A 15660-nucleotide genomic window follows, 5' to 3' on the forward strand; every position below is an offset into this window, starting at 1 on the left:
AATCCCTTTAGGGTAAAGTTACTTAAACTCGGACATGTGGGGTGGGAAGGAGAGTGGAAACCACAGGGATTTGACTGTTTTTTAAAAACACTGCCAGCCCTTCGGGAACCGCAAGCAAAGGAAAAGGGGCGCGAGTCTGCCCTCCTCTCCAGCACATTTAAATACCCTCCTGCCCAAAGCCCGAGGCCCCGCCCCCGAGGGCGGAGCGCGCCTCAGCCCCGCCCCCTGCAGGCCCGGGGAAGGAGGGGCCGGCCCCGGCACCTCCCCCCGGGCGGCTGCGGGGCCATTTCCTCCCCACAGTGGCTGAGGCGGAGCCCTGCCCCGGCCCCGCCCCTGCAGACTCCGTCTCCCGCCTCCTCCCGCTCCGGCTCCCGCCACCAGCAGAAGCAGTAGCCGCTGTCGCCGCCGCAGACCCCTGCCGAGCGCCCGCCATGCCCAACATCGTGCTGTTCAGCGGCAGCTCGCACCAGGACCTGTCCCAGAAGGTGGCGGACAGGCTGGGGCTGGAGCTGGGCAAGGTGGTCACCAAAAAATTCAGTAACCAGGAGACCAGGTGAGCGCGAGCGCGAGCGGGAGAAGGATGGCGCGGGGAGACGGAGGAGGAAGCACGCGGGCCAGGCGGGGGCTGAGGCCGCCGGGGCTGTGTCAGCGCGGGCTCCGGGGAGGATCGTGCGGGGGGCGGGGGAGGGGCTGATCACTCAGGTACCCGCTCGCAAAGCTGCGGGGGAGGAGCGGGTAGTAGGCGGGGGCCGTCAGCTAGAGGCCTGGGACGGCCGGAGTGAATGAGAGTCGGGGGAGGCCCTGTATGCGCGGGAGCCGTGGAGCGGGAAGGGACGCAGCGTGCCCCCAGTCCCGCGGCTTGGGTTGTCGCGGATGTCCCGCCCTCCAGCCTCGGTTGGAGGAGCCACTTCCGGGGGGCGGGATCATCGCCGTCTCTCCTACGGGGGGAGGGGAAGGGGGAGGGGGAGCGGAGGGGTGTGCGTGTGACGTGATCTGTCCATGCCCGGGACCGAGGCTGGGCCCTGTGCGTCCGCGCAGCTTCCTCGGTTATCGCCGAGGCCTCGTGGGGAGACGGCGGTGGGGGTGGGGATGGCAGTGGGAGCTGGTCGCGGAATTCCCGTGACGCGGCCTGGTTGGGCACCGAGCTTCCGCCCCCACCATTGTAAACATCGTCCTTTCGTCTGTGCTTCCCTAAAGCCTTTTCCAAACAGTTTAGCCCGCAATCCCAGAAGCTCGCTTTACCCCCTAGGCTGGCGGGGTGGAGGCCTGCGGGTGCGGAAAAGGAGCTTCGTGGCTGCTCCTCACCACCCCCCCAACACACACACTTCCCCGCCCCGTCCCAGTTGTCAGATCTTGGAAGGAAGTCATAGAGGCATTGGCTTTTTAGCCCCCTTCCCCCCCATTAACGAGCATCTATTTTCTCCTTATTTACCTTCCCCCCACCCCCAGAGATGGAGAAGGAAAACAAAACCCTTTGTAACCAGGATGCATAGTCAGTCAGAGCAGAGCAAATCCCCACGTTGTCCGGGCCCGAAATTGTCGGTCTTAAAGTCCTGAAACCTTCAAGGCTATCAGGAAATGAGTGGGCACCCCGGTTCTTTGTGGGCCCTCCGGTGTTTGCCCTTGAACGGAGTCGTTAAGTCATAAAACGTTTATTAGGCGCTAAAAAGTGTGCTTTATGTTCTGGGCCCTGGGAATAAGAAAAGGCCTGGGGCTGCGCAGGAAGCCCAAGAACTGCCCCTCCCCCATCAGATTGAACTCCCCATCCTTCATCACTGTTAGTGACCTCTTCCTGGATCCTCCCCGAATTTTCGTGATGCTCCTGTCTGTCTAACCCGATGCCCGCCCTGAGTTCAGGGTTTATAATGGAGGAGGCAGAACAAAAGTACGGCGTGTCCCAAAAGTCTTAGTGCGTTCTCAGCCGTTTGAGACACCTGGTGCAGAATAACTTGTAGGTGATCTTAGAACTGGGGAAAAAGGCTTCTTGCGAAAGGTGGCATTTTAGTGGATTCTTTTACAAAAAGAAAAATAACAGGGAAGCCTGGACGCAGAGATAAGGAAAGCAAGCATTCCAGGCATGGGGGATGGCCAAATCTGTTTTTATCTTATCAGTATCCTTTATGGTATAAATTGTTCTCCTGGTTCTCTTCACATGGGGCCTCACTTCATACTGGTTTTCCCAGATTTTTCTGTTAACGTTCACATATGGTAATTTATTCAGCCGTTCTCCATTTGATGGGCACTTCTTTAGTTTCCAGTTCTGGGCAGTACAGAGAGAGCTGCTGTAAATATTTTTGTACATGTGGGTCCTATCTCTCCTTCTTTGATCTCTGGAGTGTGGTATCCCTGGTCAGAGGGTATCTGCGCTTTGCTGTTGACTTCTCGTTACAACTGGTTTAATGAATCTCCCAAGTTTCTTAAGACTAGCTAGTATTTAGAGTGCTTTCCAAATTTACAGATACCCTCAATATAACCCTGGGAGATAGGTGCACCTATTACCTCCATTGTCAGATTATTCTAATAGGTTGATTTTTTTTCTGTAGTCTATAACCCAGGTAGTTATATTAGCTCTTCTAAACTCCCTGTCATCTAGGTTTTGTCCTCAACACGTAAACTCCAAAGAGTTCCCAATGGTCTCTAATTTGCCAGATCTAATGACTTCTGTAGCATTTGACGCAGTTGATCCTTCTCCCAGACACACCAAAATTTGTGACTTTGCTTCCTCTGATTCTGTGTGACTCCTCCTGATTCTTCGTATCATGCCTTGGTGTAGCAACAATTGGGCTAGCAGCTACTGGGCTGTGTAAAACCAACGACAACCAGCACAGGTTCTTTGATCTGCCTTTACTAAGGAAAGCAACGTTAAGGGGTTAACAATCTTACTTTAATCCAACATACAAATATCATTCACTTAGTTCAGGAGGAAAGGCCAGTACCCTGAACTTCAGAGCAAATACAAATTACAAACATACACAATATAAACAGACCAAATCACAATTCTTAGTTACCAGGAAAGCATCAACATCTGGGTTTACCAGCCGGGGGCACTTAAAAAGGCTGCCCAGAGTCCCACGCCGCTGTTTCAGTGACTGAGAGCCCCAAGGAAGAAGGCCAACCTCTGGGTTTATATATCTTATTTAGGGTCAAAAGGCGTCACAATGTGCGGCTCAAACCCATGGGACCCAAAAGTGGCACAAACCTGGGACTCAAACCTATGTGGCCTAAAAGCCTCTGGCGTCACAGACTGTCACTCAGACCTATGCAAACCAGGCTTTCCCTTGGAGCAAGGAGGTACATAAGTGCTAAAAGAGAAAACAGTAAAAATGTCCCACCTTAATTAATATTATACTTGGGTTCCCCCTAAGGCTCTCTCCTGGGCCTTCTCTTACTATACTGTATACTATGCTGCCATGGGTCTGGTTTTCTTCTCTATAGGTAATCTATTTATCCAGCTATAATCCCTCTTCTGACCTCCACACTCCTATCACCAAAGGCCTGTTGGACATCTCAAACTGGAAGTCCCATCGATATCTTAAACTCAGCACTTCAAAATATAACGTGGTTATCTTCCTCCGCAGACCTTTCTTCTTCCCACCTTGCCTGTTATTGTCAAGGCCTTAGCCCTCATTTTGACTCCAACGCCAGTTCACCCCACACATCCAGAGTTTTGTGAAATGCTGTCGTTTCTACCTTCATGACATCTCTCATATATGTCCCCTTTTTTTTCCTCACTCATAAAACTCCAGTATAGGCCATCATCATTCATTACCTAGCCTTCTGGTTGGTCTTCCCCCTCAAGTCTCTCCCCATTCTCAAACATCCTTCGTTCAGTTGCCAAGGTGACTTCTAAAGCATAGACCCGACCATGTCACCTCCTGCTGCCCCGACCCTAACCCCATTCAATGGGCTCCAGTGGCTCCCTGTTGTAGAACCAAATAGAAAGTCCCTGTTCAGCCTTTAAAGCTCTTTATAGCCTGAACCCTTCCTAACCTTCCAGTCTTATTACACTTTACTCCCTTGTGTGCACTCTACAATCTAACATCGGCCTGTTGGGAAGAGAGAGTGAATGATCATTTTATGTAGGGTTACTATGTGCCAGGCACTGTGCTAAGCACTGTTTAGAAATATCTCATTTAATCCTCACATATGGGGTAGGTGCTGTTATTATCCCCATTTCACAGCTGAGGAAACCTAAGGCAAACAAAAATAAAGTGACTTGGCCCAGGGTTGAACCGCTAGTGAGTGACCAAGGTCAGATTTGAACTCCGGTCTTCTGATGCCAGGCCCAGGGCTCTAGCCACTGCACCTCGACAGCCAGCTACAGTCTCTTAAACAAGATTCTTCATCACCTGTCTCTGCCTTTAGACTAGCTATCTTTGATGCCTGGAGTGCTTCATTCCCTTACCTCCCTCTCTGTTTTCTTGGCTTCCTTCGCTCCTCTGCTCAAATTCTGTCTTCTGCAGGAAGCCTTTCCTAGTCCTCCCACCTTCCAGCTGCTAGTGCCTCCTTCTGAGATTACCTTCCATTTAGTCTGTGTGTGCCTTGTCTGTCCTTTTTCCTCTTATCTCTCCCCCATAGAATGTGAACTTCTTGAGCTCAGTCAGGAACTATCCTTCCTTTCTTTGTATCCCCAGGAGTTAGCACAGTGCCTGACCCTATAAGTGCTTTGTTTTGCCTTCTGCCTCTTATCCCTTCCCTCCCACCTTTGTGCAGGAGGTAAAGATGTCTCTGAAGGGACCATCTGCATGTATGTGCCTTGTATGTCCTTGTTTCCTGTTACCTCTCCCCCATTAGAATGTGAACTTCCTGAGCTCAGTCAAGAACTGTTGTATCCCCAGCCAGAATTCAGTACAGTGCTAGGCACTCTAAGTGTTTAGTAAATGCTTATTGACTTGCTAACTGCTTTGTTTTGCCCTCTGCCTCTTATCCCTTCCCTCCAGCCTTTGAGCAGGGAGATAAAGATGTCTCTGAAGAGACTATCTCATCCAGAGTGTAAAGAAAGGGTGACTTGGGTTATAGGGTCTCCACCTCCTTTAGCCATCAGCCCCTTGGCATGTCAAAAATGGAAGGGGCCGCATGAGTGGGAGTTGATAGACTCTTAAGTTGTGCTTGACTCTAGAGTGAAAGCTTCAGTTCAGATCCTGTCTTGCACACTTAAGGAAGCTGACTCAGCAAGACCATCTGTAGAATGAGGTGACTGGAATAAGATGGCTCTTAAGATCCTTGCCAGCGCCAAATATGCCATCCCATTGAAAGCAGACTGTCCTGTCCAGGCAAGACACTCACTTTCCCAGCACGATATAGCACAGAGGAACATCTGTTTGACAGAACCAAAATACATCCTCAGGTCCAGATTGTAAAGAAACCTCAATCGCTCAACACACATTCACTGACTAGCTTTGAGCATGCCCTGGATTCGAGACCCACTTCTGATATTCACTGGCTTGTGGGCAAGTCTAGCTCAGATTGAGCCTACATTGTGTTTCCAACCTCACCACCCAGTAACATGTAAAAGCAAATAGGGACCTTCCATAGCTTCCATTTGCTTTGCAATTTAATTTTTGGAAATGATCCATTTGTACCTTGGATGATTACCCAGTGAGGCTACAGTTACCCCACAGTGAAACTTGATTATAATGTATTAATGATGCACAGCCATTCAGATCAGGTTTGCAGGTTGTGCCTTTTTTTTTTTCTACTTAGTTAACATTTATCTTCTTTCCTTCCCACCTCCCCAACTCCTGTTGAAAAAGAAAAACTAGAACCCTTATAACTTTTTTTGGTATTAGAAGAAGCTCTTGTAATGTGGGTGTCCACTGAATAACAAATCTCAGTCTCGTATAGCCAGTCCGTCCTAGGTCCTTGAAAATAGCACATTTTGTTTTTCACTTGGTTCTCCCTGTAACCCGAGGAGTTCAGCTTGAAATTGTTCTTCACCTGAGCAGCCAGCCTTATTTCCTCTGATTCCCACTCCCTGAACTTTTCACAGTTCTTCTAGTCTTGTCCCCTAATGTCTTTTACTCACTCTTCCCTATCCTTCCATGGTTCCCTGTGTAACCTCTGTGAACAACAAACTGACTCCCCCCCCCGAAATTATTTAATCTATCTTATGTTTACTTATACATGTACATAATACATTTCCACAAAAAGTATACAAGCCGTCACTCTCCAGGCACTGACTGTTCAGTCTCCCCAATTTCTTATTCTTTGCTCATATTTCCAGCCACCCACTTTCTCTTTTCCCCCCACGCTTGGTTTGCACTTCCAGATTCTCAGTAGTATCCTTTACCAAGTTAACTGCCCAACCCTCCTGCTCTCTGACTTATAAAATGAGTGCTCCCAAAATGCCTAGTAACTTGATAGCTTTTGTCTTAAGCCAGAGAAGGAGACCAGTACTCAACGTTGGTGTTATTAATTATGCCTCTCTAAGGGTGTGCTTTTTAGATAAGTCATTCAAGTTAGAATGCAATTTAAATGTAACATTAGTTTGAAGGGGAAGCATTAGAATAGACTACATTTCTAGATTTAAGATTTTATTTAAGCGTTTGAATGTATTTATAATGAAAACAAATAGTCCTTGCTCACTGGGTTTGACATGATAAGCACAAAGGGGGCAGCCTTCCAATCAGGAAGTCAGTTCAGTTCAACGAGTGCTCATGTATTTAATGCCAGGTACTTTACCAGGTGCTGAGGATGCAGAGACAGAAAATTGTACCTTCCCTTGTATTCTTTTTATGGGGACATATTATGTACACATAGAAGTGAATACAAAATAGATTAAATAATTTCTGGGGGAGGGTCATTTTGTTGTTGACAGTGGTATTGCTGGATCAAAGGGTACTCTTTCCTGAATTCTTTTTTTTTTTTTTTTTTTTTTTTTGCTTTTTGGCAGGGCAATTGGGGTTAAGTGACTTGCCCAAGGTCACACAGCTAGTACAAGTGTCAAGTGTCTGAGGTCGGATTTGAACTCAGGTCCTCCTGACTCCAGGGCCAGTGCTCTACTCACTGCGCCACCTAGCTGCCCCTTCCTGAATTCTTAATAAACATTTCTTCCTCATTCAGAATAGGTTACTCTAGAAAACAATACGGGACTTGTGTTCTTTTGTTTTTTGTTTTTAAATTTAAATTTATTTATTTAACATATTTAGTTTTCAGCATTGATTTTCACAAGAGTTTGAATTACAAATTTTCTCCCCATTTCTACCCTCCCCCCCACTCCAAGATGGCTTATATTCTGGTTGCCCTGTTCCCCAGTCAGCCCTTCCCTCTATCACCCCACTCCCCTCCCATCCCCTTTTCCCTTCCTTTCTTGTAGGGCAAGATAAATTTCTACGCCCCATTGCCTGTGTATCTTATTTTCTAGTTGCATGCAAAAACTTTTTTTCTTGTTTTTTGAGCATTTGTTTTTAAAACTTTGAGTTCCAAATTCTCTCCCCTCTTCCCTTCCCACCCACCCTCCCTAAGAAGTCGAGCAATTCAGCCTAGGCCACATGGGTATCATTATGTATAACCCTTCCATAATACTCATGTTGTGAAAGACTAACTACATTTTGCTCCTTCCCAACCCATCCCCCTTTATTGAATTTTCCCCCTTGACCCTGTCCCCTTTCGAAAGTGTTTGTTTTTGATTACCTCCACCCCCATCTGACCTCCCCTCCATCATCCCCCCCTTTCTGAATAGAAAATTTGACTTTCAAACACAAGAATCAAGAGAAGCATGAAAAAGTAATCAAGAAACAGAAATCACAAGGGACTTACTAAAGTTGAACTGTTTTGTTTACATTCCTACATGGAAAGATGACGTGTATGATTCATGAGACCTCAGTATTAGGGTAGCTGAGGGGAATATGCATATATATATATATATGTTTATGTATATATAAGTGAAGGTGTATGTATGTATATATCTGTGTGTGTGCGTGCGTGTGTGTGTGTGTGTGTGTGTGTGTGTATAAAAGAGAGAGAGAGCAGACACAGGGTGAGTTGAAGATGAAGGGAAGATATCTAAAAGAAATAAAATCAAATTAAGGGATGAGAGAGGAACATACTGAGAGAGGGAGATAAGGAGAGATAGAATGGGGTGGATTATCTCGCATAAGGGTGGCAAGAGGAAGCAGTTCTGTGGGAGGAGGGGAGAGGGCAGGTGAGGGGATTTGGCCTGAGGGGGAATACCATACATACTCAGTTGGGTATCTTACCCCACAGGAAAGAAGAGGGAGGAAGATTAAAAAAAAAAAGGACTTGTGTTCTTTTGTAATGTGCATGTCCCCATACATATTTAAGACTGTGATATTCAAAGTACTATGTATGAAATTGAATTTGAAAAAATTGTGAAAGAAAATGTTGGCTTTGAGTTTTAAAGAATAATTTATAATCTGAAGCAGTTTAATGCTTGTGGCAACATTGTTGAGATATAGACATTCTTTGCTTTACTTTATTGCTTTGCCCCGTCTCCCATCCATAATGGACTCCCCTTCTCATTTCTGCCTCTTAGAATCTCTAACTTAAAGACTTATCTCAAGCATCCCTTTCTACGTGCAGGCTTCTTGAATGCGCCCCCCCACCCCGCCCCCCCCCCCCCCACCATGCTAGTACGTTTGTTCTCAAAATCCCCACCCCCATAGAAAAAGAAACTAACATGTATAGTCAAGCAAAACACATTTTCACATTGGCCATACCCCTCCAAAATGGCTTATTTTGCACTCTTGAGTGGTTTCGCCCTTTTCAGAACATGGAATTCATTAATTAGGCCTCTGGAACTGTGGTTGGTCAGAGTTCCTAAGTTTTTTCAGTTATTTGACTTCGTAGTATTGTTGTCTTTCTATAAATTGGCCCCTTGGTTCTGTTCACTTCATTCTGAATAAAAAAAAGTCGCCTCTGGTTTCTCTGAAACTATCCCCTCCATCTTTTCTTGTAGCAGAATACTATTCTGCTATTCTGTCACCAAAATGTAAGGTACATTTTTTTCCCTATGAGATTACACTCTAGAGAATTCTGGGAAGATAGCGGAGTAGGTCAGAAAATTCCAAGCTCTCAAGATTTTCCCCATAAAAGAGTTAAAATAGCACCTTAGGGTGAACAAAGTGTGGGTGGAGACATAGAAGAAGAGGGGCACAACCAGGATCTTCCTGGGACAGTTTGAGAAGATCTGAAGAAAAGTCCCAGGACCATGCTTGATCCCTGTGAAGAGTAAACACCTCCAGGCTTGGTTCCGTTTTAATTTTTTTTTAAATTTTTTTTTTCTAGGAAGGAAGGCAGGGCAGTTGGGGTTACATGACTTGCCCAAGGTCACACAGTGTATGTGTGTCAAGTTTCTGAGGCTGGATTTGAACTCAGGTCCTCCTGATTCCAGGGCCAGTGCTCTACTCACTGTGCCACCTAGCTGCCCCTTGGTTCCATTTTAACAACATTCGGCAAGGTGCTTCAACATCTAGCAGCAAGTCCTGGGTTTAGTTGGTCTGAGAGTCTGCCTCCACCCCAGCCACTGGCATCTTTCACCCCAGGATAGTGAAGGGAGTCGTGCATTTGAGCCCAGGAAGATTTCAGGAACGTGTGCTGATGAGGGACGCTAGATCCAGCTGTGCTGCAAAGAGCAGAGGGAGCGAGAAGGAACCGGCCCGTGCCGGTGAGTGCAGAAGCAGTGGGGCAGAAAGCCCCTGGCTGTGGGCACTTACAGGAGGTTGGAGGTTTAGCTTTGGTTCCAGGCTAGAAGGGAGAACTGAAGATCTGGGGCAAGAGGCACCATTTTCCATACCCCAGAGCTAGAGGTGATTACAAAAATCAAATTACCACCCAAAAAAAAATGTACAGGCAAAGGACAAAGAATCCAACCATAGAAACCTATTACGGGAATAGAGATGACCGGGGTTCATCTTCAGAGGAGGGTATTGAAGTAAAGAAACCCCCAAAGAGCAGCGTCAGATGGTCACTTGCCCAAAAAGAATTTATAGAAAATCTTTAAAAAGACTTTAAAAATCAAATGACAGAGATGGTGGAAAAACTAAAAAAAATAAAAATAATCCAAGAAAAATAAGAAGGATATGAAAGGAAAGTCAACTAATGAGAAAAAGAGATCCAGAATCTCAAGGAGGAAAATGACGCCTTGGAAATTAGAATTAGGCAGAGTGAAACCAACGAAATTATAAGAGATCAAGAAATAATTAAACAAAACATGAATAAAGAAAAATAGAAGAGAAAGTGAAACATCTTACAAGAAAAACAGCAGATTTGGAGAATAGATCAAGAAGAGAAAATATAAAAATAATCGGAGTAACTGAAAGTTACAATCAGAGAAAGAATCTTGATACAGTAATACAAGAAATAATTAAAGAAAATTGTCCTGAAGCATTAGAACAAGGCGGGGAAGTAGAAATAGAAAAAATCCATCGAACACCACTTAAAAGAGATCCTATAGGAATATCATAGTCAAATTCCGGAACCCCCAGCTCAAGGATAAAATATTAAAAGCATCAAGATTAAAACAATTTAAATATGAGGGTACCACAATCAGAATTGCACAAGACCTAGCAGCAGAGATATTAAAGGGCCTCAGGTCTTGGAACACAGTATATTGAAGAACAAAAGACCTGGGGCTCGGCCAAAAATATCATACCCTTCAAATTTCAGTATTATCTTGAAAAAAATGGACATTTGACAAACCCACAGACTTTCAAGACTTTGTTAAAAATAATCCTCAACTTAATAGAAGATTCGACATACAAGACCCAGGAGAAACATAAGACACATGCCAAAGACTGATTATGAGGGATTCATAAGAAGAGACTGCTTACCTTTTATATGACATAAAATGTAAAATGTATGTCTAACATTCTTATTAACAGTTGTCAAGCTCATAAGAAAGAGGAGGATAAACCTGACTATGATATGAATTTAAAAAGTAAAACCATTTAGGAACAACTAAAAACAGTAACTATTTTATACAAAAGAGGTGCAAGAGGAAGAAAGGATACAGAAGATTTAGATGGGGGAGGAGGGCTGGTAGTTCTGGTAACCTGCTTTCATTGGGAATGGGTTTCAGAGGGAACAATACATACATATTTAGAAGAATATAAAAGTCTTCTAAATTTGGAAGAAATAAAATGGTAGGGGTGTGGGGGAGAGGACAAGGGAGGGATTTCTAGAGGGGAGAATGAGGGAATAGGTAAAGGGAGTTTAGATTAATGGGAATGGGAGGATAGGGGAGGGATCCTTAGAGATGGGAAGGCAGGTAATAGGAGAGCAGGTTGGTTGGCAGAGGAGGCGGGTAGGCAAGTAATAGGAGCATGATGTAGCGGGTAGAAGCAAAGTAGAAGAGGCAGGAGGGATAGGAAACAAAAGATATATACAAACATAAAAAAAAACCAAAGATAAGGAGTAGAGTACGTTTGGGAAACTGTATGTCTATATACGCATGTATATATGTATGTGTGTGTATATACTTGTATGTGTATGTATATATCAAGAAACATCTAAATTATATTGCAGCCTTCCCGGGGGGGGGGTTGGGAGAGGGGAAAAAAGAACAAAGTTAAAAAAGTGCACAACAGAGAACAAAAGAAAACACAAGGAAGCAAAGAAAAGATGGACAATTCTCCAAACAAGGTGTATTATTTATCATACAGGCTTTCTTGAAATTAAAATTTATTGTTACATATTTTGAATCCTCTCATGTTCTGCTATGTACGTGACATGCTCTTTTTTCTTTCTTTATAGTTAAGTTTCAATATTTAAGTTTATGATATGTTTTTGTTTTCTCTATTTTGTATTTGTGTTCTGGTAAAATAAAATAAAAAACTATTAAAAAAAGGAAATAACTTTGAAGTACAACTTTGCACCTATAAGATTGGTTAACGTGACATAAAAGGAGAATGACATCTGTTGTAGGGGATGTGGGAAAATCAGGACACTAATGCGTTGTTGTTGGAGTTGTGTACTGATCTAACCATTCTGGAAACCAATTCTGAACTAACTCTAACGGGTTATAACACTGTGCAGACCCTTTGACCCAGCAATGCCACTACTAGTTTGATATCCCAAATAGATTTTTTTTTTTTTAAGGAAAAAGACCTACATTTATAGCAGCTTTTATTTTGTGGTGGCAAAGAATCGGAAATTGCAAGGAATCCTATCAATTGGAGAATGGTTGAAAAAGTTGTGGAATACTATAATGCTATAAGAAATGGTGAACAGGATGTTTTTTGAAAAACCTGGAATGACTTACATGAACTGATGCAATGCGAAATAAGCAGAATCAACAGAACAGTGTACGTTAAGAGTGCTATTGTAAGATGACCAAATGTGAATGACTTAGCTATCCTCAGAAATACAGTAACCCAAGACCATTCTAAAGGACCTATGATGAAAAATGCTATTCACCACCAGAGAAAAAACTGATGGAGTCTGAATACAGATTAAAGCATGCTTTTTTTTCCTTATTTATTTTTCTTGGAGTTTTTTGGTCTGTGATTTCTTTCACAACATGGCTAATACGTAAATTTGTTTTCATTGCTGTACTTGTATATCAAATTGTGTGCCTTCTCCAGGAAGGTGTGGGAGAGAATTTGGAACTCAAAATTTTTTAAAAGAATGTTAAAATTGTTTTAACATATAATTTGAAAAAAAAAATTTTTTTTGAGAAAACAAAAAGATCACACTCTGTTTTGCTGGGTAAATTATTCTCAGTTGTAAGCCTATACCCTTTGCTTTCTGGAATATTGTTTTCCAAGCTCTCTATTCCTTTTCAGTTGTGGCTGCTAAATCATGTCTGGTCCTTATTATTATTATTCCCCAGTACTTGAATTCTTTCTTTCTGGCTACTCGTAGGATTCTTTCTTTGGCCTGAAAACTCTGGATTTTGGCTCCAATGTTGCTGACAGGTTTTATTTGGTAGTTTCTTTCAGGAAGTGACTAGTGAATTTTATTTCTACTTTGCTCTCGGGATATAAACAATCCGGGCATTTTTATGATTCCTTGAAAAGAATGTCTAGGCCCTTTTTTGGTCATGATTTCAGGCAGTCCAGTGATCCTTAAATTTTCTTGCAAGTTTATTTTCCATGTCACTTGTTTTCACTCCAAGATACCTCAAATTCTCTTTTGTTTCAGCATTTTGACTTTGTGTTAATATTTCTTAGTGTCTCAGGAAGTCATCAGTTTTTATTTGGTCCATTCTAGTTTCTAGAGAGGTTGATATTTTGGACAAGGTTTTGTACCTCTTGTGCCAAGCTGTTAATTCCCTTTCCAGTTGTTTTTTCCATTTCCATTTTTTTTCTCATTTCATTTATAAAAACATTTTTAACTCTTAAAAAACCATTCTTGCTTTATCTCTTCCAGTAATTCTAGTTAAATTTATGCCCACACTGTTTTTTTTCCTTTGAAACTTTGCTTGTAGGTGTTGTGGAGCCATTTCTTTCACTTGGGTTAAGTATCTCTGTCTCCAGTTTTTTAAGGTGGGATTTTTGGTTGGTTGTCTGTTCTTCCTTGTCTGGGCTGGTCCTCCTGCTCCTTTCTTGTGGTATTGAGTGTTATGTTATTCCAAGATCTTAGGGACAGCTCAGTCTAGAGATCTTCAAGCTTTCAGTGTTCCCACAAAGTGGTCTGATCCAGGGTAAGTCTAACTGCTGCCCCCCAGTCTGAGCTCTGCAAGTTCTTGACCTGGGTTTGTGTCTGAACAACAGGCCTGTGTGCTTGCCTCCTTTGGAGTTTGAGTGGATTGCTGTTGGACTTAGCCACCATCAGCCCTCTGGAAAGCCCTGCTGTTTCAGAGTGACAGACCTGAAGGCTTCTCTTTGTTCTGAGAGTGGTTATTTTTCTGAAGACTTCAGGATGGGCTAGAAGTTGGAACTAAGCCCCCTGGCTCTGCTCCTGTGGGGTTGACACCACACAGCTGCTGCTTGCTTCTCTGCTTCTTCCTTGGTACACAGCCTGAGGCCTGCACCTGCAATACCACCACTGGGGCACAGGTCTTCTCCTGGATCTGTAACCCAGAACTGAATGGTTAGCAACAGAGCTGCCAGTTGGCACCTATTCCTGCCTCCTGCCAAGGTCTGAGATGCCCTTCTTTGGGTCTGGGACCTTGTTGTGCCCAGGTGCATGGTCTTGTTCCTCTTTCAGTCCCTGAGCTCTTTGTAGCCCGGTGCCCCTGGCCAAACCCAATCCCCAGGATTCACAGATCTTTCTGTATGTCTTTATAGGCTGCTCTGAGCTTAAAAAAAAAAAATCACTTTTTAAATTTCCTGATTAGGATTCACTCTGGTTGTTTTCTAGATCTGTTTGGAAGAGTTTTGTGGGAGGGATCTTGATATACTTCTTCCTGGTACCTTGGCTTAACCTCCTTTTCACTTTGTCTCAACTGGACAGTGCCTAGGACAGTAGCTGTTAACATAGTAGTAAGTGGTAGGTGCTTAATCAGTGTTTATTGATGGATCGATCAAACACACCATAAAACATTGACATTCACAAAATTTTAGGATTAAAAAGGACCTTAGTAGTCACACCTAAGATTATTGATTTAGAGTTCTGTAGTAAAATCCTGGTCTTCAGAGTAAGTCCCCATTGTGGTATCTCTGACAGATAGTTATCTTCTTATCGAAGACCTAATTCTGATTGGAGACTAGCTCTCAGGGCAGCCCCTTTCCATTTGGAGAGAGCTCTAATTGTTGGAAGTCTTTCTTGAAATCTGCCTTCCTATAACTTGGATCCTCAGTACAGTCTCTGTCCTCTGTTCTTATCTTTCAGTCCCTGTGACTGAGCATCCCCATTTCCCTCAGAAGATGCTTTTATGGCAGTTTTGTGAAGTAGATAGAGTGAAGTCTGGAAGACCTTGATTCAAAGACTATCTGTGACATGTGACCAGGGCAAAATTACTTTATTTATCTGAGCCTCAATTTTTTCACGTGCAAAATGGAGGAACCTAATACCTGTGACACTTGCCTCAGGTGTAAGGATCAGAAGAAATGATACGTGTAAAATATTTTAAGGTTTGCCAAGCATATGTAAATGTCTACTATTCATTTTTATAATGACATGGGAAAAGAGTATAAAGGGGTCCTGAGACAGAAAAGTTTGAGAACTGCTAAATTAAAAAAGACTAAAAACTGGTCTCTGGGGCCAAATCAGAACAAGTCTAATGACTCTTAATGTGACAGTTCTTCAAATATTTATTTTCAAAATCCCTTAAAATTCTCAGGTATTGTTTAACATGCCAGTTTGTGTTTTATTCCAGGTCCTTAACGAAAAGGACTGTATTTCATTTCTTTGTATCCCCAGCACCTAGCAACAGGGCTTTGCACATTGTAGGCTCTTAATAAATTTTCGGTTTTTCAGTTGTGTCCCACTCTTCCGTGACTTCATTTGGGGTTTTCTTGGCAAAGTTACTGAAGAGGTTTGCCATTTCCTTCTCCAGCTCATTTTACAGATGTGGAAACTGAGGCAAATGGCATTAAGTAAGTGTCTGTGGTCGGATATGAACTTGGGAAGGTGAGTCTTCCTGACTCCAGCCCTATCTACTGCACATCTTGCTGCTTAATAAATAATACTCACTGAATTGAATAAATTGACTTTCACGCCCATTCTGGGTTTCAGCAGGGCTTTACATTTACTCCTAATAAACAGATTTACCCCATCATTACAGCATTCAAAAAAAAAAAACCTATTTGAATTACA

The 15660-nt window shown here is 43.4% G+C and overlaps 1 protein-coding gene across 1 annotated transcript in view; it reads left to right on the plus strand.

Annotated features, from left to right (window-relative positions):
* The first annotated feature begins 220 nt into the window (after positions 1-220).
* Positions 221-15660, plus strand: part of PRPS2 (phosphoribosyl pyrophosphate synthetase 2) — a 42332-nt gene continuing 26892 nt past the window's right edge. The window contains exon 1 of the mRNA XM_036745354.1: positions 221-553. Coding sequence (XP_036601249.1) covers positions 432-553 — 122 coding nt within the window. The 5' untranslated portion in view covers positions 221-431. The remainder of the gene's footprint in view (positions 554-15660) is intronic.

The sequence above is a fragment of the Trichosurus vulpecula genome, chromosome 2 (assembly GCF_011100635.1).
Source record: "Trichosurus vulpecula isolate mTriVul1 chromosome 2, mTriVul1.pri, whole genome shotgun sequence".
Taxonomy (NCBI): domain Eukaryota; kingdom Metazoa; phylum Chordata; class Mammalia; order Diprotodontia; family Phalangeridae; genus Trichosurus; species Trichosurus vulpecula.